Source organism: Gavia stellata, chromosome 19 (assembly GCF_030936135.1).
Source record: "Gavia stellata isolate bGavSte3 chromosome 19, bGavSte3.hap2, whole genome shotgun sequence".
In the NCBI taxonomy this organism is placed as follows: Eukaryota; Metazoa; Chordata; class Aves; order Gaviiformes; family Gaviidae; genus Gavia; species Gavia stellata.
The window spans coordinates 18,815,172-18,842,154 of record NC_082612.1 but is presented as its reverse complement, the minus strand read 5'-3'; the positions used below and the strand labels follow the sequence as shown (position 1 = coordinate 18,842,154).

The following is a 26,983-nucleotide window of genomic DNA, read 5'->3' as shown; positions in this document are numbered from 1 at the left end:
GGGCCGCGCCGCGGCGGCGGGAGCCCCCAGCGGCCGCCGGCGGCAGGGCAGGGCCCGGCCCGGTCGGGCACATCCCGGCCCCTGAGGGAGCAGCGGGGGAGAGAGGAGGAGGAGGAGGAGGAGGCGGCGTGCGGGGCCCGGGCAGCGGCCTGGCCCGGGCTCTCCTCAGCCGCCTGCCCTCCCCGCGCTGCCTCAGCCCTCACCTCCTCCGCGCCCGCCTCAGTCCTCCCTCGCTCTCCCGGCCTCCTCCCGCCTCGGCTCGCTGCAAAACCAGCCCCTCTCGCTTTGCCTTAAACGGTGTCATTCTTAAGTCTAAACTCCTGGTTTGTTTTTACCCCGAAGGTGAAGGGATTTAGGAAGGCCGTTCAGTCCCCCTGCGTCTCACGGGTGGCTTCTGGAGCGAAGGACGGCGGGTGCAGCAGCCCTGTTCCTGAGGGCAAGGTGAGGTGTCCCGGCCTCGGCCATGCCCCACAGACACCCGCCTGCAAGCTCCGGGACCTGACATAACTCCAGGCCGAAAGTCAGGATCTGCGCTTGTAGAAGCGCCTCGTTGAGCTGTACTAAGAGCTTTAGGAAAGCATCAAACCGGCATTGAAACCGAGCTGCCTGGCCTACATCATCCAGGCGGGAGTGCGGGTGGAGCGAGCTGTATTCCTGCCTTCGGAGGGGGAGGATGGTGTCGCGCCAGGATGCAGTATGAAGAGGCATGGCACAGCCTGAGCTCCTGTCTGTGACAAGGTCCTGCCTTTTGAAACAGGACGTGCAGCTGTGAGTGTGGCTGGAGGTGCACTGCGCTGTTTAGGATCGTGGTGAGAATCTTCTGAGTTAATAACCTAACAAAGTGTGATAACAAAGTGATAAACTGATAATGCTAAACAATGATCTGACAGCAAACTGTACCACTTCTTCCTAAGATACAGGCTGAGTTTGCAGAATGTATGTTTTGTCTTCTCCAGTAGTCACGTTTTACTTCTTTTTGATATTTGTACTAACGTATTTTTTCACATTCTAGCAGGTGTACCTGACCATATCAGCCAGAAGAAAGCTCTAGAAAAAAATTTCAGGAAGGGAGAGTTAAAAGTGACAGCGTTCTTTGAAACGTGATCAAAGATCCGGTCTAAAGGCCACAGGAGTTTTTCCCCTTCACTTCAGGAGAGCAAACGTTTCATATCACCCCTCACCGGGACTATAGGTAAGCATATTTTTAGCCTTAGACATTATTTTCCTGACTCTTGAAATAGGATGTATGCTACTGTGGTCTTTCAAGAGGTGTTTCCACGGTTTTGGGGTCTCACGCATGTATTTTGAGGTTGCCTATAAAATTAACCTTTTTAGTGCAATTTCTTTTCCCTTAAAACTTGTTGGCAAGATTTAGAAGGAGAATGGTTAGTTCTGGTATATTTACATTTAAATAAAATTCTTTAAGTGTTATTTAAAATGTATGTGAATGGTGCCAATATTTAGAAGAGGAAAATTATTGTGATTTTTACCTGTTGTGACAGTGGAGAGAGGGACCAGCTAAGACTTTTATTCCTCAACACACTCATAAATGATCTAGATCTCTGAATAAGGGGGTGACGAGTCTCCAGATGATACCGAACGATTGATGACATTAATGGGAAAGAGCTAGTATGCGTTTCTTGTAATGCAGGCCACGTGGTATTAAATGAACGGGTAATAAGTCACAACTGCAGTGATACATTGCAATAAATGACTCCATTACAGTTCACGTTGCCACGGTGGAGGCAACAAGAACAGATGGGTATGACCAGTTTCCGTAGACATTTGTGGAGAAAATGATGAAAGCGGTCATGAATGCTAACATCTTTCAGAAATTGCCCCGAAGGACCCTGTGCTGTGATTGCAGTCACTCCTAAGCCAGAGCTGTGAGAAAAAATTATGCATTTAATCAATGCAATAAATGTTGGGCATTGACAAATCATTCTGTTGCATTCGGCATCGACGATACGCAAACCGTACACGAGATTTATATTGACAATAGATGAGATATGTATTGACAGTCATGTAATGTCTGCACATCCGATGGGTATCTATGCATTGCCGAGGCAAACAAATGTAGTCAGAACATGTAGTGGACTTCCGGCTTTTGTGATACAAAGATGCAAGCCTGTTGCAAGCGACAGGATATGATAAATAAGGTTCTGTAATTGTTGCACTTATCTTGTGTGTAAACAAGAATCCTTGTGTGGTCAGAGCTAAATGTCTTACAGTCATCCTAATGAGTGATACAATACTTAAACATACTCCTTCAATGTTTTCATAGTTCAACTGTTGATGGCCAAAGATAAACCATAAATAGCACAATCTTACTGCGGTCAGATATGAACACAGATCTGTTTAGTGGCATAGATGGGATCCGTGCAGACCTAAAGACCAGCAGACATAGATCAGTTAGAGTATGAATGCAGAGGAGTGGATATTTGCACTTTAGTGCGTGAAGACAGTGTGGTTTCCATAAATAAATACAGCACCTGACATTGCTTACCATGCAATAGGTGATCTTTAAGGTTATTCTGGCCTGTTGGAGGATTTTTCACAAGTGAAGCATGAACCTCAGTCTTGATAAAAATCGAAACAAAACTACCAGAGATTATTTCACCCTTGAGTAGCAATCAGGTGAGGAGTTTGCTGAATGTGAGGATGAAACATTGAGAAGATATAAGCAAAAACCAGAAGGGTCTTTTTTTTTTTTTTCTTGTTATAGCTGGTAAAAGTTTAATTGAAAAAGAGGTATTCTTAGCAGTTTTCATGTGTGAGTACACACATCAGAATTACTGGAGCGCAGAGTGCTCTGGTCAGTCTTGTTTGAAAGACTTTCTTAGCCTGCAAAACATAATCCTGGTACCACTGGATGTTAAGAGATGCTGGGAAATCAGCCCAGGTTTGCTCTCTTGACTTTGTGTCATTGACTTACAGGGCTTTTCTAAGTAGATCAGTCGGCTTTTCTGTTTTTGTAGTGTGGCAGAACTGGCATAGAAATACCAGGGAGCTCTACAACTGGAGTCAGAGGAACAATTTTGGCAATAGTAACGGCTTCATGTGCCTAATGACAATGCTAGGGTGTACTTCTAGATGTGCTGCAGCTCTAAAGAGGTAAACAATATACCCTGTATATTTACTGTAAAAAGATCAACTGATAGAAGATTGACCATGACCTGTAGGGAACATATTACTTCAACATCTGAAGCACCACCTGCCTGAAGTTGATGTGTCAGTGCTCTTTTGGAACAGTACCAGTAAGGGATGGATGATGTTCTGGTAGTCTGATAAGAAAGGTGTTACAAGAAAGGCAGGCCAGTATCGGCTGCAAACTCTCCTCTGTGACATCCCTCCAGGCATCTTTTTTGGAGTCACTGGAATAGTCAGTTTTGGACAGGAAGGAGGCATGCCTGGAAAGAGCGGTTCCCAAAATTTCTGTTACTGTGCGACTCCTTCTCTTTAGAGGCCACACCGAGTGTTCTTTCTAGTCTGTGTCCGCAGGAGGTAACGTATCAGAGGGAAGGCAAAACCGTAGTGGTGCTCCTTGAAAGCTCTTATGTCCTATTGTGGTTTTTATCTGTTCACAGCTTATATGCGCCTGCTCGAAAGGTGACTGCTGTATAGCCGCTCCTGTGCAGGAAAAGGCTGTTTATACCTGACTTAACCCTTCTATGTAAGGCGCTACAGATAGGCAGAGGTCACTGCTGTGTTTGCTTCTCCTTGCAGTGAAAAAATAAATGGGTCATAATTCCGGTTCCCTCAGACAATTGCAAAACATTGCCTAATAGTGAGAAATGAGTAGAATGACCTCAAGGATCAAGAGCCAAGAGTAGGCAGCTGACACCCACTCCATCTCCTTCTCGTTTCCCTAGGAGACCAGGAATATCTTCATTGTTTCAAGTGAATTTCTTATGCTTGCAAGTGTCAGTTTGAGATTCCTTAAATTAAAGGGAGCTTTGCTCTCGAATTCCTCCTGTGTCACCAACATCCCTTTCTTCTAAGTTGGATTTCATTCTTCCAAATGAACAGAGAGTTTTGCACGTTAAGTGTCTTGCAACTTTTCCTGACATATAGGGTACTTCATCGTAAAGAGGTGCCTGCAGTTATTTGGTGTGAATTCATCAGCTCTTATTTACTGGACCTTACAAATAAGTGAAACTACATTCTGTTGCCACATGTTTATTTGAATTATTTGCAATACCTTCACACTTCTGGATAAAGTATCTCTTCCAGCTTCAAAACAGGCACGACTGCAGCAAGCTGGCTATTGGTAAGAGGGATAAATGCAAGAAGGGCAGAGGAAGCACATGCAAAAGCTCTGTTTAGTCGGTGGATGGCAGAACTAATCCTTAAAGAAATTATCGTGCCGAGGAATTTTGTGTAGCCCCGTCACAAACTGTAGTTATTTAGCTCCTAGTGTTGGATGTGTGGCTATTCGTACTGGAATTTGACAAACAGGTACCTTTCAGTGGTTCTTTCAAAATAATAAAAAGAAAATCAATTATTGTAATGGGGCTATAATAAGCTATGCCAACTTTCTGACTGGAAAATAGGAAGCTGTGTTACGAATTGCCTGGAGAAATAAAGAGTTTCCTTTCTTCTTTACATAACGAGCAAGTGCATCACCTTTGTACAGGGCAGAGATACAATTCAAGTCCAGATTTACTTCTGTAGCCATTCTGAGTGCTCTGGAGTTAAGAAGTAGACCTGCTTTGACCACCATGTCTCAGTTGTTTCCATGCTCATGATCCCAAGAGCAGAAAGATGCTGTAGTAGCTTTGCCAGCCACTTTTGGCTGAAAATTAACGAAGACTGAACTCCTTGGTCATGATTGGACCAATTCCAGTACTCAAGCTCATTCTTCAGTGCTTTTTGGGACAATTTTCCATTGCATTTGAATTTTTATTCAGATTGCAGTCTGAATTTTTATTATTATTTATACTGTTAATAGGTAGATGTAGAGGCTCTTCTTGATTTCGGTATCATTCACAGTTGGGGTGGTTTTGGTGTTTGGTTTTTATTTATTTATTTATTTACCCCTCCAAGCCATGTGACATTAAAGGTTTGCAATAGAACAATAAGAACACTGAAATGTTTTGCAGGATTTCAGGAGGTACAAAGCGGATAAAGCAAAAACTAAAGATGAGACCTGCCCATATGGATCTTGTAGTGCCTTTGGGCTAGATAGTTCGACCACCTCAGTAGAGATGCTACTAGCAGCTCTTCATCTTCTTTCACTTTATGTGGGAATGCCATGCCTACGGCCTCCTCTTTCACAATCCTGCAAGGGGTCGGGGCTCCCAGGCTGGCCCACGAATTCAAGGTGATGCTTTCACTGCAGTGGGTTGTTGCAGTGCTGCCTGTCCAGGAGCAAACTGCGTGGAATGGGTGTAGTAATTGTCTTTTGCTATGTGGCAAATGTGACATGTTGGGTGAAAAGCAATAGGCTGCCAAAGCCTCTCTGTTTTATTTGGTCCCCCTCCAAACCTGTTCTGCTTTTTTTTGGATATGCCTGTGATAGCTGTCTCAGCAGTCCCCAGAAAACCTCACATGTCTTGGACTGTGGTTAGCCAGGGAAAATTATAGCTGACAAAGGGCTGCAGTCCCATCATTCGGCATGATGGAGGGGTTCGCATGGGAGGGGTTTGCTTGCTCTCTGGTTTTTAGAAGGTGGCAGGGAAGAATTACAGTGTCTGTCTGTGCTCCTGGTGTGGTGGGGATTAGGGCTTTGTAAGGGTTAGACAGGCGGCGCAAATGATAAGGTCTCTTGCAGAATGGATTCTCCCTCATTCAGGAGAGGAAACCTTTCTCCCCCCAGGGTAGGGAAGTCTGTCTTTCCCTCTCTCCTTTTAAGAAATGATCCCTCTTTTTTGTGCCTAGGCTTATTGCAGAGGCATCCCATTAAAAGACTCACCACACCTTCCTGTTACTTCCTGGTGTGCTATCAATACTTCATTTCACCCACCTTTCCTGCCTCAAATCAGGGCCCAGAAACTACCTCCACCCTCCCGCCCACAAAGCTTTTAGCACCCAGACGACACGCATACCGATGCCCTGTGCCGAGGCTGACGGTAGCTATTCAGAGATGCGCCGCGTTGTGCCAGAGGATCAGCGCCCACTCATCCAGCTCTCCGCCCTATGCCACCCTGGGGAACGTGTGTTAGCAAGGCAAGCCGCTCGAGGAAGAGACTAGAAATGAGAGCATAAGGAATGGTAGCTAAACAGAAACGGGTGAGCAAAGCTGTCTTACAAAAACTGAAACGTTATTCCTAGAGAAGCCTAGAGCTAGAGCCTTTTGGTGAGGCAGGTGAGAAATAGTGGGTAATGGTGTGCCTGGCAGCAGCATTGTAATGGGAGAGTGAGGGGCTTGAGAGTGCCATCGAGAGAAAGAGCAATGGGGAAGGCAGAAACAATTAAAAAACAAACTAGCGAGGTTTTGTAGAAGGTACAGAAGGCTCAGAAAGAGGTCAGCAAGGGGAGAGAAGGTAAAGCAAGTGAATAATGAAAAGAAGATGCAAAAGAAAACTTAGATTGCTGAAGAAGATGCGATGTCGTTACAAAGACCTGAGGGATGGAATTCAGCAGCAAATCTGAAGATACAAAAGCTGCTTGACTCATTATATGGCACAAGAAGCATGTCGTGGTATCATGTGAGCCCATAACATGTCAAGAGCCTGCTTGTTGGTGCCTGGGTGCATGGTATAAACTAGAGGACTTAGTGGCTGTGCAGCCCACTCCGATATCTGTGCTTCTGTTACTGACTGGAGAGTATTGGGTGCGCTTTCTACAGAGGATCTTTGGCTCTGCTTTCATTTCTAAGGAACCCAGTTTGCGTGTACCGAGGCTGCTCCACCACACAAACCAAACAACGGTACATGGGGATATTTTAAAAGGATAGCTCCAGCTTTAGACAAACACGCTAATGTAAGCACGTGCAAAGGAAAGCTCTTTCATGGACCAGCATATCACTGTCTTGGAAGTTATGCCCAAAATGCTCATTTCACCAAAGTTAGTTAATTTAGTCTGTGATGAGGTTGTAAATGAGCAGCTGGTGGGCTCCTCTTAGGTTCTAAAGATACAGTTATTCACCTTTGTTTCTTCTGTGATGCACACAAAAAGGCACGAGAGGGGTCAGTGTAAGGGGCTGAACTGGGTCTTTCCTAAAAAATACTGAATTAAATAATTGGCATTTGATAGGATAGAAGGAGAAACCCGCTTATCTATTGTATTTAAATTCTCTAGTCGAATAGACACAAAGGTAGGTGCCATGTTACTTCACCATAGTGCATTTTGTAACCCTCTAATACAGTTTGGCTAATTTCTTGTAGAGCAGCAAAGGGAGCAGGTTTTATTGTATTGTCAATTCCTGCCTGCTGAAATTTGCACCTCCATTTCACAGGTGTTATTAAAAAATAAAATAAAAAAGCCTGACTTGCACATCAAGCTTCAGTTTGGCAAATACCAAAGCGAGGCAGTCATTTCACCACGAAGTAGAAAGTCTGACTGAATAAGTCACTCATTTGAGCAAATGTCAGCTGGAGAAGTGCTTCATGTGTATTCAATGAGTTTTAGAAGAGAAGATTTTAGGCAGTCTGAAAACCACACCTACTTGGTTCTGTAGTGTAATTTATTGGTGGGATGCCTTGGGAAAACTGGTTGATGCATTGACAAGTTTCCTTATTGGCAGCATCTTATTACCTAACATATATTATTACTTACCGTGTTTTTTCTTTCTTCTCCCCTGTATTATATCTGGTGAGTAAATGCTTATCAATTAAAAGGAAGTGGGTGGAGTTAGGGCGGGACAAGGGGTAGAAATTATGTGATCATTGAGAGTGATCGTTGGTGTCAGGCTTCAGAGGGCAGCAGCCTTCTCCTAGAAACAGCTTTGGCTCTTAGGATGTGTACTTATTTGCCTCTGTCTCTTGAAGCTTGCTGGATTCTCCACTACAGATGAACATATATTCTCAGAAAGGCAGCGGGTTGACATTTTGAAGGAGCAAGCATGGAAGAAAATAGAGAGGGCCGTGGCCTTGCAGAGGGCAAGATTTTGTCTATCTGGACGATTTTGTTTGTGGTGTTAGTTTTGTTGCCTTCGATGTTTAGAGTGTCATTGGGGATTTCTCATTTCTATGTGAAAATTGTAATAAAAATGTTAGAGGTAAGTTGAGAATTGGGTTAAAAAGGTATGTGCTTACTACAGGACATGTTTAATAAAAAAAAAAAAATCTGTACATTTGATAGAGATGCCATAAAAGTCAGCAGAAAGAATTCTGTTAACTTGAATGTGTTGTTTGCAGCTTTAACTTACGTGATAGTTCTTTTGAATGGCGTCTTTAATGATAACTAGTTATGTGCTGGGTTATAATCTGGGACCGGTTTGAGGTTTTCTTGGGTTAAAGTAGAGATTCCATGATGTATTGGTTGTAGTTCAAGCTGGTTAGAATGCTTCATGCTATACTCGTGACAAGTCAAATAGTTTATGGGAGTTGGTAAGTAAAAAGAACATGTATTTTAGATGCACATAAGTTTCAGTGGTTTTATTTGGATTATCTTAATTACATGGCATTAATGAGTATTGGTTCTAGGGAAGAATACTGACTGTATGTGTTTGCTTCTTCTAGTTATAAATCTGGGGGATACAGCAGTCGCAAGTTCTGCTGTACGAGACTTGAGGAATCCATGCAACCTTCTAAAAGTGTAATTTTTCTAGAGATGAACAGGTCATGGCTAAGATCCTGATTCTAATGATATCAGTAAAAGTTTTCTGGGGCTTTTAATAAGCCATAATTGTGTTTAATTTTTCAAGTCTGACTTTTCATGTCCATCAGTGGGCAAAAGTAAGTGCTGTGAATTCATCATATTGAACACTGAAGCATTTCCATTTTCCAGTAGATTAACTTTGTCTTTCTTGTCTTTCTGGCATAAACCTGCTTTTTCTGCCACAAGTAGAAGGTATATTAATGAAACTTATTACTAGTATTGTTGCTATTTTTAAGCTGTTAGAGCCATCTATTTGTGCAGTAGAACATGTCTGTAACAATGTGATACAGTTAATATCATGACCATTTTACCTTGCTAATTCTGTCTTATTTCTGTCTTAAAATTCTTCTGTCTCTTTGTTTTAATACTGATTAAGAGCTCTTGGGCAGGGACTGTCTTCAGCTGTGTGGACGTCATTTAGCGTAGTGCACATGACTGCAAACTTTAGGGGTTACTTGTTTTTTTTCAGATGCTGATGTCAATGGGAAATGACTGCCTGCAGTGGCTCTATGTAATATTGGCTTTTCTATGTGATACTTTTTATCAGCCAGTGGTATGCTAATTAAATTCTTATTGGTACCCTGAGTAAGAGGCTAGTGGCACTCGGAATTGATTTCATCAGGCTCTCTCATATCAAACACAAACCTGAGGAGGTCTTTGGACAGCTTTGCTGCTGCTGTTGGCAGACATTGAAATAATTTCTGTATTTTTCTTCTTCCCCCTGTGCATTTCCCAACTTTGAGGGACATTTGACTTAATCCATGGGTGCTTTATATAGGAAGGCACTTCTCTTTGGAAAAGCATGTTAAATGTTTTTCTTTCCACAGTTTTCCCGTTAGGAGCATGATAATTTTGTGTTCATGATGTGGAGGATTAATTTATCAAAAAAGAAGTAATTAAGTTAATTGTTATGTGATCAGATACAGCCTTTTGGGTCTAGTTCCCCACTGCTGCAGCAGCTAATAACAGGAAGAGCACAGCTCCATGCGCTGCGGTTCAGGCTGGCTTGTTTTGTTCTGTAGTTGAAAGTTGTTCCCTAACTCTCCTGTGGGCAAAAAAGGAGTTTCCTCTGTTTTCATCTTACGATTAATTTCAGCTCTCTTCTTTGAAGTATTGTTCAAATGTTTCTTGTCGTGCCAATAGAGTAACTAAGAGCTATCTTGGTGGGAAGGTTAGGTCCCCTTTACTTGTGAAGGAAGAGTAGGGCTGGGAAATACTGGGTTAAAGCTTGTGCATGCAATTGCCCGGCCTATTCTGGGAATCCTGGGGCTCATTCACCAGAATATGGCTGAAATTGCTGCTTGGGATACAGTTAGCTTTAAGCAGGCTTATATGCGCCCTTTGTTTAAGAAACGAACAGCTTGACATTGATAGCCTAGTGGAGTGTTGACTTGTTTCCGGCTGTGACATTACCTACCTGAGATCTTGCTAACGGGGTAATGCACAAAGACTGTCCTTGGTTCCTGTTGTTAGCCTGAATGATGAAATAGGATGTCTGAATGATGAAATGGGATAGCTACGCTGAAAATGCTGAGAGCAGATGCTTAGTCCTGTATTAGCACACTACTGACTATATAGCAGGAATATCAGCGCTCTAGGAAGTACCAAACAACTGGTTGATGTTTCTCCAAAAATCCAACCTTGAGCACTATGACTGGGTTCTCCATTGTGTTGCATTTGATTTAGTCTGTTACATAGACCAGCAAACTTAATAGAAACCATCTCACCTGAGAACACTTTATATTTGCTTCTTACAGCTGTAAATGACTAAGCCATTTGGGAGGCAGAGGAAAAACTTGTTTTGTTTTCCTCTGTGTTTTGTCGATTTGAGAAAAATAGAGACTGAAATCGAGGACTTTAAAGTCAAAAGACATGTTTTCAAAGAAAGCACATCTGTAGCCCTTACTGAATTTTCTGGGAGCTCCAGGTGTTTTAGGATAAAGCCCAAGTTTGCAGATCTATTACTAAGCAATGAGTAATGGTGGCATATAATGAGATAAGTAATTTTGATTTCCTGATGTCACTGAAGTGTTTTAGCAATGTGAACAGTGATTGGAACAAATGGGCAAGATGTAATTTATGTATGGAAAGAATTTGTACCCTTTGCTGCTTCTCCATCAAGGAATCTAGATACTTGTTTTTTAGAAACAAAACAAACTAAACCTTTTTACAAAAGCAAGATTCAAGGTTTGAAAATTTGGGGGTGATTGTCTTTGTGGGTTACTTGGTTTTGTGTTTTTTGGTGCTGTGGGGTTGTGGTTTTTTGAGGACATATGGATAGTATAATAGTAAAAGATCTCCAAGACAGTAATTTCTCATTGGCATAACTGTTAGCCTATAATTACTATTACTATCATTCATTTATCCTTAAAATATTTCTGGAAATGATAAAGATGAATGTGGTTTGGTTTCTAGTAGGGTTATTCTTTCCCATATGCTTGTAAGCTTTTTATTTTCAAAATAATGTGTTTTCTCTAAGCTTTGTATTTGCTTGTCTGTAATAGTGTTTGGTGGAAATGACGATACTAGCAAAGCTGTGCTAGGGGCATTTTTTCAGCTCTTTAGTGTTGCAGCTGCAAAAGAAAATGCATTTGCTAGAATGAAATCTACACCATGCTCTCGCAGTCCTGTGGAGAGTCAAATATACATGTTAAACAGCTGTAGCTCCGTTTGCCAAGAATCTTCTGGAATTTTACAAGAACTGAGCTTCTGTATGAAATTGGAGTGTTGTTGTTTCTTGAGAAATACTCACGTGTAGGAAAGACATCAGCCAGCTAGTAATTGTGGATATTCTTTGAATTGATAGCTCGCTTGTACGTTGAGGTGACTGATGTGCTGTAAACTCCCACTGGAGTATGGGCAGATGTTGCAGACACTTAAGTCAGTGGAGGAAGCTCACTGCTGTGCTTTCAAGTACGTGGTTATCCTGAGCTAGCCCCTGCATCAAAAAACAAAGAAATGATACTTGTGCTTTTATCTCAAACAAATGTTTGTGACCTTTCTCAACCTATTTCATCTGCCCTCGCTAGAGCAGCCGGGAGTTTTGTGAGTGCTTTTCACTGTCCAATTGTGGACAGTCACTGCTTGCACATCCTCTCAGACCTGCTACATAACAGGCAGATAATTTGATCTGGGTTCTTGTTTGGGACGTGAAAGGGGAAATGAGGCCAGACAGAAGGGACTGTTGGATGAAGAGGTCATGAGTGCTTGATCTTAGATGGTGATTTTAGCTTGCACTGAAAACCTCCTGACCTTCTCTTTGTAATTATGTCGGAAGACTTTACATGGAGTAATTGCCCTAAGGCCTTTGTCACATGTGAGAACAAAGCCAAGAAGAGGATTGAAAAAAGCCAGTGTAATGAGTGATTAGTAAAAGCTTTTGTGAGAACATGGGAGAAGAGGTGGTAAAATATGGGGAAGTAGGGGGAGAGGCAAAAACGAATTATTACACAGTATGGAAAAATGGAGTACCGAACAACACGCCAAACTGTACCTAAAAGGAAAAAGGGAGGAGAACCCACAAGAAGTGAGATTTTAAAAAATGAACATTCCATATTATATAGCTTTTCATGTCTTGTACTATGAAGAAAGTAATTAATATAATGAAGTATTAGGCGCCCTTATTTTGTTCAGAATGTAATTATAGGAAGCTTCAAACAAATGGGCTGTTGGAGTTAAGCTGTCAAGTCTTCAATATTCCAGCTGGGATCACCTGCTGGGTGTTTGAACTCCTTGTGTCCTCGTCACTTCAGAAATGAGAGGGAGGAGAGCACAGCACCTGAGTTCTCATTCCGTCAGCAAACATAGGAATGAAGTTGCTCCATTTAACACTTAAATTCTGTGATAGTTGCAACATCTGTGTTTTTGTAAGGTATTTAAAACATCCTTTCATTACTGTTTTGCAACAAAGACCAGCACGACAGCTGTGTCTCATACTGTGCAAAACAAAGGCGATCACAAAGCCTTATTTCATATTTTAAAAACGAATTAAACATACAGATGCCACCAAATGCAGAACAACATGAAACTACTCTGCTAGGTCAGTCCGGAGTTTGACCCACACAGATAGCCTGGCTTTGACAGGCATCAACTCAATTGCTTGATGAAAAGCCCAAGAGCTGGGTGACTGTACAGCTGGATTGCCCAGAATACCCTCCCAGCTGCTTGTTGCTTCAGCCTCCTGTGCCAATTCATGAGTTAAGAGAGTTTTCTGTCCCGTAATGATTTTCATCCATGTTTTTATGTAACTGCTCCTATTTCAGGTGATCTCTGGCAATATGTCTTGGACAATGAACTCCAGAACTCCCAATTCTGAATGACTTCCCATGTGTTGCAAAAGATTGAGACAGATGATATACCGGTTTACCTTTCCTAGGGAATAATTGGAAAGTATAGACAAGGTGAAGGTCTGTTTGCTTTTGTTTTTTATGGTGTTATAACAGATGGTTTGTGTGGAGTTTAAAATATGACATCACTGCCTATGCTGCTTTTTTTTTTTACCAGCCATCTCAAAAGAAAAAAAGAGAAAAGTCATCTAAGGGTGACTGAAACATCCTAATTATGCTGTGCTAAAGTGTCCCTTTTTTTTAATTGACTTTAAACTTCAATAGCTACAGAAGGAGCTGGTGGAGAGCACGCAAAGCTTAAGGATGGCAAAAAGCTAGTCCATGTTGGCACATGCAACACGTTGTAACGCGTTGAAGACTATTTGAGATCAAGCTTTGTGGTGACTTAAATGGCTGAGCATGTCAGTAAGAGGGAAATAAACTGTTTAGCAGGAGTTTGTCCTGAAGCAAAAGGATGTATCCTTATCTGTTGTAGGTGGGAAGCCTTAATAGCAGGTGAGGACGTAAGTTGAGCGGGTCATCGGTTCCTTAATAATAGCAGAGCCTACACGCAAGCATCCTGTGTCCTTTGTTAGGGCGGATATCGTGACGTAAATACGGGAAGATCTAGTACTCAGGAGAGCTACTATTTGTATGTCTGTATAGGTATGATGAAAACACTCAAAACTATGAAAACTGCAAAAATTAGGCTTATTGGTATATTTGATTTTGCTAATGGAGGAGTTTTATGCTGCTCTGCCCAGGGAGCAGAAATTTGGTTTAGCTCAAACAGGTAAAGACGGGGAAGGGTTAAAGTTCATTACCAAAACTACTACTTCAGAAATGCTATAGATACAAAATGGTCCCTCCTCTGTTTTCTGTTAACAGAAGCTGCATGAATGCCCTAAAACTGAGGTAATCTCTTTTATTCTTTAAAATCCATTTTGAGATCTATTTTTCCAGTATGTCTGTAATGTCAGTGATAATATTTTGCATCAGTCTATTGCCTGAAGCTAACAGGGAAAGAGACAGTTTTGGACCCATGGACCTCACAGAGTCTCTTAGATAGCTCAGTAATTTGTGGGGCCCCAGGAAAAAAAACAACTGCCTGTGTCCTGAAAAGAAGTTTGAGCCAAGCAATTTTTCCTGAAAATGGCAAAAGGTAATCTGTGTAACAATGAAACAGGAGGTGTGCAGGACAGCCCTCAGGCTGAATTTGAAAAATGAAAATCTAAGACCTAGCTTCAATGAAAGAGGCTCAGACAATTCACCTAAGGTAACTACAGAATGCCTGGAAATGATGAAACGAAAACCATCAACATCTACTTTTCTTGTTTTGGGAACAGTGGGCCACCCTGCAGATTGAGGAGGGAGTAAAAAAGCGGAAGGCGCTGGCACTTGAAAATTTAATCTCCACTGGTAAGATCTCTGAACGAAGGTGACGCAGCACTATTCGTCTTGTAAAAAGGCAACTATTTCAATATCTTACCTAGAAAAGAGTAGATAGAAACATAAATTGCATCTGATGTTAAGTAAGAAAAATGGAATGGCCAAAACGGAGTTTGACGGGTAAATAACTGCTGAAGTTACAAACCTACAAAAGAGACCTTAAGTGTGTTATAAGCAAGATAATCTGTGAATGATCAAGTCCTCTGAATAAAAGGTGTTAGAGACTAGTGTGGGTATAGAAAGACATTGCTGATAAGCATTTGGGAAGCTGTCCCCGTTTTCCTGAGTATTTTGTACTTTCTGACTCTGTCAGCTCTCTCTTTGCAAGATTAGGAGGAATGAGTATTCTTTGCCCTTGACGTTGCTCTGTATGGGTTCTCTCTTGCTTCTTGTAACTCCTAGCTTGCAAAAAGCCAGGGTCTCTCAAGTAAAGGAGCTACACCATCCCATGGATCACAGTTACAATTTGCACTCTTCCCTAGGCGTGGGAATAAAATCGGAGAGTAATTTCATTCTTTCTCTTCCCACTTATTTTTCCTTTCTTCTTTGACCAAAGGGGACTGGGTTAAGTTCTCATAATAATCCTTTTACTTGTAGTGCCATTTTTAGTCACTAGTCATGTAGACTGCTTGGTTTGTCAGCTAATGAATTTTGGGTCTGATGATTTCCTGGACGTTGAAGGTTTGACTGAAGTGCAGCTGGAGGGAAGTTTTGTGATTCTGGTCAGGGGGTAGCATGTTGATTAAGATAAATTAAATTTATTTTGAATACTGCATATTTAATGTCATCCAATACTACACACACACAAAAAAAAAAAAAGGAAAAAAAGGCAAACAAAAAAGCCAAGTGTTAGCTGGTATGAATCAATCTAATTTTAGTCACTGTAGCCAGCCAGATAAGAATCTGGTCTCAGAGTGCCCTCAGCCAACACCACTGAGACTTGCTGTGTGGCCGTCCTATGAAGCGTAATTTTACAGATATGGAGCATGAATTTTACAGATATGGAGCATGAACGTGTTGTCATTCTTCCTGCACAATCCTTCTGTGTTACAATACGTATATCTCAGGGGAAAAATCTGGACGCTTTGAAGTTTCTTGGTAGTGAAGTGACTCTTAAAGGAGAACAGATGGGGGAAGAGAAAAGGCTCTGAGGAAAAAAAAAAAAAACAGAGGAAGGTGTTTGTTACAGCCAGGAAAAAGTAAAACTAATCAACAGCAGCAAGAACAACAATTAAACATGCACTGCCTGAATTTGAGTTAAGGCACTGGGAGGGGTCTGCAGTCTTGGCAGTGCGCTGTTGACATGTCTAGGGGTGTGTACATGTTTTGTTTGGTAAATGACAATGAAGTACGTGTTGTGCTCAAGGTTTTATTTGTGGCTTGCTCTGAATGCTTTTCTCCTTTCTTCAACAATTTAGTGGTGTTATGTGGCATAGCATTAGCGAAGTAACTTGTGGAGCTAAATGCCAGTAGGTAAATGAGGCATAACAGTGCAATTATGCTGCTTGGAGTAGGAGGAGATCTATTTCTAAAAAGCACGCGTATTTTACTCTTTTTGGAATCCATTTTGTCCATTCCACTGTGTGGAAGGAAGACTCATCTCCTCATGCAGGGATCATCCAGAGAGAGGAAACCTCTATGGAAGAGGAGATTGCTGGCCAGCGCCAAGGATGCTTCAACCTTGCTGATGTTATGTACTTCTCCAAGAAGGGGTGTGAGGCAGTTGCAGAAGACGAAGTCACCCGACGGTTCTCCTCTGAGGAGCTGGTGTCCTGGAATCTCCTCAGCAGAACCAATGCCAACTTGCACCGTGTCAGCTGGCAACTGACCATTGTGTGGGTCACTGGGATCCTAATGCGGTATTGTCTCCTGATGCCTTTTCGGTGAGCCAGATGTAATTTGCTGGGATCTGTTTTTTGTGTCACTTTTCACAAAGTGCAGAAAGGAGAACCTGGCATGACTTTGTTTTCCAAGATGCCATCGAAACTCAAATATCCCTAAAAGAAAAAAAAAAAAGGTGCTGAAGATGTACATTTCTCATGTTCCCTATGATTTATTAGGAATTAATTTGTATTTAAAATCCAGCAAAAGTTTATAGAAATGATCTGGAGATCTTTTTGTCATATAAAGTAACAACTGTTTCAACTGAAAGGATCAGGCTCTGCCTGTCTAAGAGGTGGGGAGGCTGTATGCTGAACACTTGGGATTTGAAGGGATGTTCAGGGAGCACAGGGCTGGATGGAAGAGAGACATCCACTTGGAATGTATTAACTTTTCAGACTTCTAAAACTTTCTTTCAAGCAAAACCAGCCTTTACCATATTGACCAAACAGTTACAAATATTCAAGCATTATTGTAAAGTGCAGGAGCTTTTAAAATTTCTGATTCCTTTGATGGGAGGACAGTATATTTAAAACATAGCTGCAGTGCATAGAGGGATTTCATACCAGTCAATCACATAGCAGAGCGCATATGCTCTGTGTGTAAATTTAGATATGCAGCTTAAGAAGACACCATTTATGTAGAAATGGCTTCAATATTGGTTTTGCTCAGCCATTTAGTAACCAATGACGTTTCATTTTCGTGATTATATGGTAGCTTACTGCTTGGGGTGGAAATCCGTACTGAAATTTCTGGATAGGTTTTTAAAAATGAAACGATGAGTCCCTTTTGGCACCGAGAAATCTCACCTGCGTTAAAGAACATTAGCCACTACTCGACATCCTCTTTGAACGCGATGGCTTCTTTACCACAGGATAGCTTCAGATCAGGGCGTGGTGCTTTTTGGAAGATAGGCTCCAGGCAGGACAAGGTTTTGTACTCGGTGCAGGATTGATTGAGTGAAAACACATGCTCATATTATCCTGTTGGCCTTAACTGGTTTGTATTGCTAGTTAGATGCTATTAACGGTGGAGGGAAGCATTGCGAAGTAGATCAAAGGGTTAAATAAAATATTTTCTTGCTTGCTTTTCCAGTTTTGCTTCTCAGCATTTAATTAAGATTATTTTGCTTCGTAGCGTCTGCTTGGCTGTTTTCAGCATCCTCTTGCTGGTCTTGGCCACTACGGTAGTAGGACAGTTTCCAAATGGCAGGTAGGTATTTGCTGAGGGCTCTTTCCATTTCTTTTTTATTTCTTTAAGGATTTGAATTAGTGTGTCGGAATATAAATCTGCTTGTGTCCGGAGGATTAATGTGGACTATTGTGGGGTGACTTTTTCTCTACTGTAAACTCATAGAGCGCTATGAGAGAGAGTGTGGCAATGGCATCTGAAAGTGGACATGCAGTGTAAGCCAGATAGATACTGCTGGAAGTGTATCTTAGAGTGGAAAATAGAGCATGCTCCAGTAGGAGTCAGAGTACGGCAAGTAAATCACCTGTCCTGAGCAATTCCATATTAATACTGTGAGATTGTTGTGTCCTGTCAGTGCGAAAAACTCAAACGTGATTCACCAGCTAAATATTTTTATATTAAATTAATGTTAACGAATGAGTCAATAGCAGCTGCTTCCAGAGAAAAATCTATAAACCAAAACCCTGACTATTACCTTCTCTGCTTTGAATCTAGTGGGTTTAGAATAGATTACAGTAAAAGAATGGACCAAGAGTATCTTTGATACCCAATAAGCTCCTCCTATGTGGCATTCTTAGTGCAATGAATCCTCTTAGTATGGTCTTTGTAATAACAGCTATTGGGAATAATGTGGAGAGTTTACGTTACATTGTTCTAGGAGTGACTACACAGAACTGGAAATGTATGTACGGCTTCATTTCTTTTAGAGTTAAATGCTGGCTGAGCAACCAGGTTCAGATGATATGTGCCACGTTAGGTGTCCGATGTCTGAGTGGTCTCGTTCATTTCCACAACAGGTAAGTGGTGCCACTCTGCTCTCCTTGGTTTGGTATTGATTTCTTACAGTACTCACTGTCTCAAGTTTCAGAGCGGGATTCTTGTTCCATTACTGCACAGATACTCTGATGGTGCAATTGGATCCGAGAAGCTGTTTAGATCATCTAGAGTCTGTCACGATGTTTGCGTGCCCTACTGTGTTTTCTGTTGTGTATTGGCAAGGTGTGCGAAGGTGAAGTAGTACTGTGTTCTTGGTCAAATATACACTTAGATGTTTTTCTCAATGTTTGCCATGAATGCATTATAATCACACGGAAGAACATCACCATAAAATGTTCATCTGTTCTATTAGCTGGTTTGTTTGGTAACTAATTCTTCACGCTCTCTCCTAAAGTAAGTTATAGATGGTATTTCAGTACGTTTTTGTAATATCTTGCTTGCTTAGTGGTGGAGCTTTATGTGATGGAGGTTTCTGAAATATTTTTTTGTTTGTGCTTTAGAAAACAAGCAAAATCATGCTCTAGTGTCTTTGCATTTAGAGTTTTAGTGTCCAAGTATTCTTTGATATATGCCTCTATAAATGGTAACGTATGCAGCTGAAATGCCTCCTCCAACGAAGTCTCGTATTCTCAGCTAAAAGGAAACTGGTTTTGGGGAAATGCCGAACTGCTGAAATGTGAAGGGACTCTTGAAAGTATGAGGAAAGATGATTTATCTGCTGTAATGTACTTCTAGAAGTTTTAACATGTATCATAGTAATATTAGTGTTTTAACATGTTTTGTGTTCTTCCCCTTCCTATGGATCTGTAGCTAAGCTGTGTGCCTGAAATGCTTTTGTCACTGAGAGTCTCGATTGTGGACGTATGCTTGCTGGATGGGTCACCTGATGGGACCTGTAGTCTGGACAGTCAACATGAAGTAATTACTTTTACGGCTGTCATTGCAGGGAAAACAGACCACGGGAAGGAGGCATCTGTGTAGCCAACCACACATCTCCATTAGATGTTCTAATCCTGGCCAGTGATGGATGCTATTCCTTGGTATGAACAAGAGAGTCGGTAAATATCGGTAATGTTGAGACACCTGTAGGTGTAGTGTTGGGTAAGAGGATAAACTTACTGGTAGAAGGAGTGGGATTTGATAGCATTCAAACTCGCATTCAGGACTGCAAAGTAATAGACACGGGGAGGTGTGTGCACCAATCCAAGAGGGTTGGTATCATTTGTGAAGGAGCTTAGATACTGATGCATCTGTGTTCAGAATTTTATCATTTACGTATGTGTGTGTTTGCGTAGTAAGCGGTTTCTTTTGGGCTTGCAGGTTGGCCAGGCACACGGCGGGCTTCTGGGACTTATTCAAAAATCTTGCATGCAAACCACTCAGCATGTTTTGTTTGAACGCTCAGAAATGAAAGACCGTCATCTGGTGAGGAAAAAGTAAGGTAGTGAGGTGTTTGCTTCGTTGTCCCGTCAGGTCTAGTAATTGTGAGGTCCAAGCGTGAGTTGAGACTGGTCTCACCCTGCGCTTTCTTTGGCGGGCAGCTGTAGGTTGTCATCTGCGTAAGGTTTGGAACTGCTCCATCAATGAAGGTGCAGGGTGTAACGATTGCCTACTGAACTTCTTTCTGATTGTTTGCCCTGTAACCTCTGGTAATTTCCACATTGCCACAATCGCCCTGCCCACCACAGGCGGGAGCCTGCTCTTTCAGTTTTGAGGCTGATGATCTGGGATGTCAGGACAGAAACTGGAGTTCTGTCAGCACATCTGCTTCCCAGATCATGCCTTGCCCTGGTACGTTTTTCATCAGCTCTGAGCATCGAAGCTGCTTATATCTGCTGTGACTACAGGATAAAGGGAGGCTGATTGTAGCAAAGAAAAAAAAAAAATTAAAAAAAAAAAAGACCAAGGCACCACCTAGCTGCTAGAAGCTGGAAGAGCATCCTGGGGAAGTGTCCTGATCTGTTTGCTTAATGCTTATACTGCTCTCCAGGCCTACAGTATTGATTCCTGGCAGAGACAGCATGTTGGACTTTAAGGACATGAACAGGATTGATTCACTGTGGCAGTTCTTATAGTCTCAGGTGTTTACAGAGACTGTTCTTAGTCAACCTAAATCTTCGTGAAGTAGGGTGCCACGCAGCTGACATCAGGCAAGTGTCTATGACGGTTTGTCCCTAGAAAAATGACAAAGGTCCCCCCATGCTGGATCTTTCTCTCCTTTTTTTTTTTTGATATTTGATGGTTTTGTTCTTTAATGCAGACTGGAGAGGAGTTGCATGCTCTTGAGTCATAGAAAAGACAGGTGTCTCGGAAAACAACAGATTTTGTGTGTCAGTAATGCGCTTAGTGGTAATACATTTGTTTTTAAGTGATGCAGCAAATGTAGTAAAATAGTGGCCTGTCTCTTAACTAGATGCGGAGAATCACTAGATACTTATAAAACTGATGTTATGAACCTAGAAGGCATGAAAACTTGAAATATAGAATATACTTCAGTCAGAAGAAAAGTTAGACTGCGTGTTCATAACTGGAACCTGTCAAAGATAAATGGGAAGTGATTTTTATGTGCTTCAAGTGCCACTGTTCTCTGGCTTTGTGTTAATTGGGTTAAAAGGGTGAAATAAAACTGCATACAGTTTTGTAGAAAACCTACTTTTGCAATTAGCAAGAGAGAACCTCCGAGATAAAGGCCTGAAACTAGCACGCATCCCAGCTGGGGCTACTGACTGGCAAAGGGCAACTGGGCAAAGGCTTTTCTTGTCCTCTGTAAGAGGTAACGGACGTTTACATTCTTGGCCAAATACAAGTATGAAGTATACACTGAAATTTTATTTTCTTTCCACAGAATTAGAGAACACGTTGCAGATAAGGCCAAATTACCCATTTTAATTTTCCCAGAAGGTAGGAAACAACTATATTGATTTTATTGCTCTTCTCACTTCTTGCCACTGAGCGCAGTTTATTATACCTAGCCTTTACAAGTGAGGTGTTTGTATTTAGTCTGTAGAATTAATTAGCTCTTGTGAGATATTAAGTCAGATTCTAGTATTTCACAACAGTTTTATGACAGTCTATTTGCTTTAGCATATAGCGTAATGGAAGAGAGAACAGGCTCTGGGATTATGTTTCAGAACTGAAGCTTACCTGCTCCTTTAGCAACTTAAGTCTCCTTAAGACAGTTTAGGATTCATTTGCTGATACTTTTCTTAGAGTGGATTAAACTCTTCATCTCTTAATTCTGGCCAGGTACCTGCATAAACAACACATCAGTAATGATGTTTAAGAAGGGAAGCTTTGAGGTAGGAGGGACCATCCACCCGGTAGCAATCAAGGTAATGTGTCTGTGGTTTTCCAAATGTAGAAGGATTATTTGCAGAAGCTTCTCATGTCAGAGAAGCTGTTCATGTGTAAACCTTAAAAAGGGGTTTGTTCTGTGAGAAGAAGGTACTGAATAAGCCCTGAGAAACGGAATCTTTTCATGGTGCGCAACGCCTTGCAGTTCAGCGCAGTATGGGAAATGTTTCACTGAGTATCTTTACAACTGGTGAGGAGCAACCTGAAAAGTGCAGTTGCAATTGCTATGCTGCGTGTTCAGTTCTGCCTGCTCTTTCTGTCCTGGGGCTCCTGCCTCTTGTGTGCTCTGGGGATAAAGGCGCTTTTCTTGGCACTTCCAAGGCTTTCTGAGTAGCTTTAGCCAAGTCACCCTAGCTCTAGATAAGTTAGTTACTTTTTTGGGGACTAAAATGTTGCCTCATCTTACGGAAATTGTTAAAACTGGTTGTGAGCGTTTTCAAGGAAACCATTGTAGTCAGTGTATCTGTAGATGACAAGTCTTTACAGTTTGAGTAGATTTGGGGTCCTGCATTGCTTGTAAAGCTTAACTGTTACAAACTTGTGATAAACATTGAAATGTGGAGCTTTACTCTGAATTTACTGCTGCTTTAGGAGGTGTGATTAGATTTACCCTGATTTAACAAATTGAACTGTGACTTTGTGGCCAAGAAAGAGCAGCTTACATGATTTAAACTAAGGAAGCAGATCATGCCCTTTCGCTTATTCTTCTTGTCTTCCAGTATGACCCCCGCTTTGGAGATGCATTCTGGAACAGCACGAAGTATTCCATGATGACCTATGTTTTTAATGTGATGACCAGCTGGGCTATTGTCTGTAATGTGTGGTACCTGCCACCAATGGTCAAAGAGGTACTTACTCTTCCGTATGTTTTGAAAATGCTCATAAAATGTTGTCTGGGAGGAAGTCTGCATTACTAGATGATCTTTAAGGTCCCTTCTGACCTAAACCGTTACTATGCACGGTGTGTTGGCATTATGTTTGCAAATCTTTGTTGACAACTTAATGGACAAAGGCCAGAAAGCAACGCTGTAGTGTTAAAACTAAGTGAACATAGATTTATGCAGGTTAGTTATCTTCAAGTAAAAACTACTCTTGCAGATATTCAGACCTTTCTGTACCATGCTCCCCATTGCTCCCCAACAGCTTCTTTACTTGGGTGCAGATGTCTTGCTTTCCTCTGCTCCCAGAGACTAGAAGAGATGTTAAAATGTGGTTTTATGCTGCAGGAGTCCTGCCCCTCAGCCTGGCACAGACCTCTCTTTTTCTACTCCAGAAATGATAGATAGATTCAGGCTTCCTCTTAATTCTGTACTGGGGTGCTTCTACCTTCTGTGTCCCCCCTCTACCTCCATCTGCACAGCTTCCTCCCACCTCCTTGTTTCTCAGCCCTGCGGAATATCCAGCTAATCCTTTGCCCAGCAGCTTTACCCCACAACTTGGCGCAGCCTCGCAGCACGCTGCCCCTGGATACTGACCCGACGCTGACACACTGGTCAAAGCCTTTGCTCCAGCACTGCCCCAGTTTGGTGCTGCCTACCCCAGTCTTTGCTCAGCCCTAGTCTTGGCAGGGACGCTGCTGTAATGCACGTGTCGTCAGCCCTCTGCAGTTCGGGCAAACAGACTCCTGTGAACTCACAATAATCGGCCCATCCTGAATGCAGGAGGCCCCAGCCCTGTTCCAGGTACCCCATCTCCTCCAAGGGCGATCCTGTCGGTGTGTTCCCAGCTTCAGACTGATACTGAAGTGCTGGGGGCAGAGGCATCCCCTGCTCTGGCCAGACCTGGGACTGCACGCTGTGTCTTGTTTGAGATTTGCCCCAGAAACCCCAGAGTGTCCCCCCTGAATGGTGGCAAACCAGGCAGCATCCCCCGGGCCCAGCTGGAGCTGCCCTGCAGGTCCCGTTTGGCTTGTGGGCCCGGCATAAACCCGGGTGCCTGCTGTCTGACAAAGAGTATCTCTTTAAGCAAGACATGAAGAAAATGTTGCAAAGCAAATCATTCTCTGTTTGGGGTTTTTTTTCAGGAAGAAGAAGATGCTGTTCACTTTGCCAACAGAGTCAAGGCTGTCATTGCTGCTCGGGGAGGAATGTCTGTGCTTCCTTGGTAAGAAGCAACACCTCTGAGGTTGTGTTTAAAGCATGTTTAGCTGTTCCATATTCTGAAAGGTTAGCCTGGAATCTTTTAAAAGTTCTTCCAGATTTGCTTTGCTTGGGCTGTAGTCCATCACACTTACTGACTCTGAGTCAGAAAATACTACTTTATTCCTTGAACAGTTCCACTAGAATAAATAGACTAATACAGTATAAAAAGAGAAACGGAGCTGACAGGTGGCTCTAGCCAGCAGGTAGTATTTGGTGAAACTAAATTATTTGCCTGTTAAACGCTGGATTAAAGGAAAGGCATTGTTTGTGTTGTGTGGTAAGTCTTGGCAGTACAGTTCATTTAGCATTGTATTGCAAAAGCCAACATTTAGGGTGACAACTACTTTGACTACGCAGTCTATTGTAACGCTTCTGCCTTGACCCTGAAGTGAGCTCAAGGCTGTTTCTTTTCTGTATCTTTCAGGGATGGGGGACTGAAAAGGAAAAAGGTCAAAGAGTGTTTCAAGGAAGAGCAACAGAAAAAGTATTGCCAGATAGTAATAGAAAATGGATCTGTGGGAAACGGAAATGTTTGTTAAACAGTGTTTCTTTTATCTTGTTTTTCCATGACCTATGTCCACCAGAAAATGGGCTTTTTTTATATTAAACACAACATATTTTCCTTCTGTCCCTGTAAGATATTATGTATGACACAGCAGGGAAACAGTAAAGAGATAATGTTTTGTATTAAATAAGGATATCATTTTATAAATAGGAAGATTTACAATATACTAGTAAAATTCTCTCTGATGTTGAATGAAAAGAATCTGCAATAAAACTACCTAGGTTCATTAAAACACTGTTTTTTAAATCTTTGCATTACCCTGAAGACCTAAATGGTAACTTTTTAACTCGTAAGAAAACACCTCTGTACTCCTAGCCTCTATCAGTAACTCGGACTAGCAGTTTTCCTGTGAGCCACAGTCGCTGCGTTGCTGTAGAGACGGATCTCCTGATGTCAGAAGACATTAAACAGTTCACCAAAATACGTTTTCCGAATTGCAAGTGGGAGAGGAAGTGTTGGATGTCAGAGAGAAAGAGACAGTCGCTGACTTCCCCCCCGCCATCACACGACGAGGGATGGCAACGCAGGGAGTTTTCCAGGCTCCCCCTGACAAACAGCAGGACAGTGTCCAGGGCAGCTGGTCCCTGATCCTGGGATAAATCAATCACAGCCAAGGACAATGTCATAGAAAAATAGATCACATATTTAATTTATATTGTGTCTTCTGATTTTGCTATATCCCTTTCTGTGTCTGTTTGTATGCGTTACACAAATTAAAGAAAACCTATGATGTGACCTCCATTATCCTCTGTTGTAATTATTTCTGGATAGCCACCTGCTTGATGTAAAGGCTACAGATTTGCTCTCTGACAAGCCCGCCCTCCAGAAATAAACAGAGCAAGTGCACTTAAGGAATCTGAGATGGAAATATTTCCATCACCTATAGTATTTCTTTGTATAACGTATTTGCTCTCGTGTTAAGTAGATCCTATGCAGAAGAATCTGGCTTCTGGAATGAGCTGAATGTCGCTAACGAAGCATATGCGAATAGGTGTTATTTTGCCCAAGTTTCTTTAAGACGGATGAGTTGATGAGGATGGTTAACGAGGTTTACAGGAGAGCAGCCTGTTGACTGAGCTCTCAGCAGAGATGGAGGCCCTGTCGTGGTGAGCACAAATACAACCTGCAGAAAGACATGTGCACAGATGTAACACTGCCTGGCCCTGGAGAGTCTGGAAAACTGATATTCGTGGGGGGGCTAACAGGGGTGATAACTGCCCTGAGGCTGCACGGCACAGCAGGAATGCAGAACTGAGCTCTCCTCTTCTGTGGCCGGGCCTGGCATAGCATTCCTGGGTTTAGTTGTTACAGGTACATGAATTCCCTTGGTGGATCAGTCAGTCTAAATGTTGGTGTCGTAGGTAAGCAGTAGGAGAAACTGCCCTATTAAAAATCTGTGAGCCCCCTTCGTGGGGAGAGTGCTGGCAGCATGTCTGCAGAGGAAAATTGCTTCAGGCTCTCCTATTGTGAAAGAGGTCTGCTTGCTCATGACTGTAGTAAGCTGTGCTTCTGTGTCTGCTGAAGCTGTTGATTTAGTTTCTAAGTATAAAAACCTGAAGAAATGTGACAGACTGTCCTGATAACTGTTAAATCTCTTCAGCGTGCCAGAGTTTAAAATTGGGAGTTTCTCCTGTGCGACTGATGTCTGAGTGTTGCAGTTGCATGCAAGGAGTTAAGACAAGTGTTGGGAGCATCCTCCCTGCACTACGGTGTGCCTTCTTCCTGCTCAGAGGTAAAAGGGGAGACGCAACGGGCAAAAAGAGAGGTCAGAGACAGGAAAAGATGGGGAGATAAAGAAGAACCATTGGAACAGAAATTTTCTCCTTTGGTCTCTGCTTCTGTAAGACGTGAGGAGATGATGGGCCTTTCTTCCTGACCTGCAACACTTCCCCAGCTCGCCAAGAAGAGAAGAGCCTTTGAATGCGTGATCCTCACTATGGTTCCGACTCCAGGGTTTATAAAAGCCGTAAAAGTAAGCTTGTAAAAAAAACCTCAGACCTCTGAATGTACAAGTATTGCATGTCACCTGTCAGGCTGTGGGAGTAGTGGTGGGGTTGTCTGTATTTTCTCTGTCATTTTTTGGCTATCTTGATAAAAGAAGCTAAAAACTCTGTGAAGCAGGTACTTACATATAGAATAGGGAAACTGAAAGCAAGCAATGAACCCAAGAACTTGTCAATGACAAGAGCGAGGTGTGCTTTGTTAGCTGCCGCAGGTAAAAATGCCAGTCTGACTTGAAATAGAGACTACTTTGTCTTGCCCTGCTTTAGAGAATGTTTTTGGCAGTGCTTCCTTTACCTACCTTCCGTCTCCCCCTTTCCTTTCTCTTGATATTCTGTATTTCATTTGCATTTATCAGCAGGGGCCTCGGCAATTGCTTTTAACTGAAATTGCATACTGCCCTTAGAGTGCTGAGGTGGTAGAGGAATTGATTGTGTTCCAGAAGGACGCCCCAGAGAAGTGCATCTTCCTCCTCCAGCAGAAGGGCCTGGTAACGGTAAAAAGAACACGTTCTCATGGTAACATGTGAGTGGGAA

The 26,983-nt window shown here is 42.3% G+C and overlaps 1 protein-coding gene across 2 annotated transcripts; it reads left to right on the top strand.

Moving 5' to 3' along the window:
• Positions 1 to 8,005: 8,005 nt before the first annotated feature.
• LOC104261245 (glycerol-3-phosphate acyltransferase 3) lies at positions 8,006 to 25,067 on the top strand. 2 transcript variants are annotated; one of them, XM_009817205.2, is made up of 12 exons: positions 8,006 to 8,161; positions 14,435 to 14,507; positions 16,150 to 16,420; positions 17,556 to 17,630; positions 18,317 to 18,406; positions 19,333 to 19,426; positions 19,707 to 19,822; positions 21,232 to 21,287; positions 21,633 to 21,718; positions 22,460 to 22,588; positions 23,764 to 23,843; positions 24,306 to 25,067. In XM_009817205.2, the coding sequence occupies exons 1-12, from the start codon at positions 8,006 to 8,008 to the stop codon at positions 24,418 to 24,420; spliced, it is 1,341 nt and encodes a 446-aa protein (XP_009815507.1). In that variant the 3' UTR covers positions 24,421 to 25,067. The 2 variants fall into 2 exon arrangements, with proteins under 2 accessions (XP_009815507.1, XP_059682790.1); XM_059826807.1 differs by having other exon boundaries at positions 16,132 to 16,420.
• The last annotated feature ends 1,916 nt before the right edge of the window (positions 25,068 to 26,983 follow it).

Bases quoted from the DNA above. Each gene is read 5' to 3' on its own strand.
- LOC104261245 (XM_059826807.1), top strand. From the start codon at position 8,006: ATGGAAGAAAATAGAGAGGGCCGTGGCCTTGCAGAGGGCAAGATTTTG. The intron at 8,162-14,434 runs GTAAGTTGAGAA...TTTTGGGAACAG, and splicing joins TTGTAATAAAAATGTTAGAG to TGGGCCACCCTGCAGATTGA. The intron at 21,719-22,459 runs GTAATGTGTCTG...CTTGTCTTCCAG, and splicing joins TCCACCCGGTAGCAATCAAG to TATGACCCCCGCTTTGGAGA.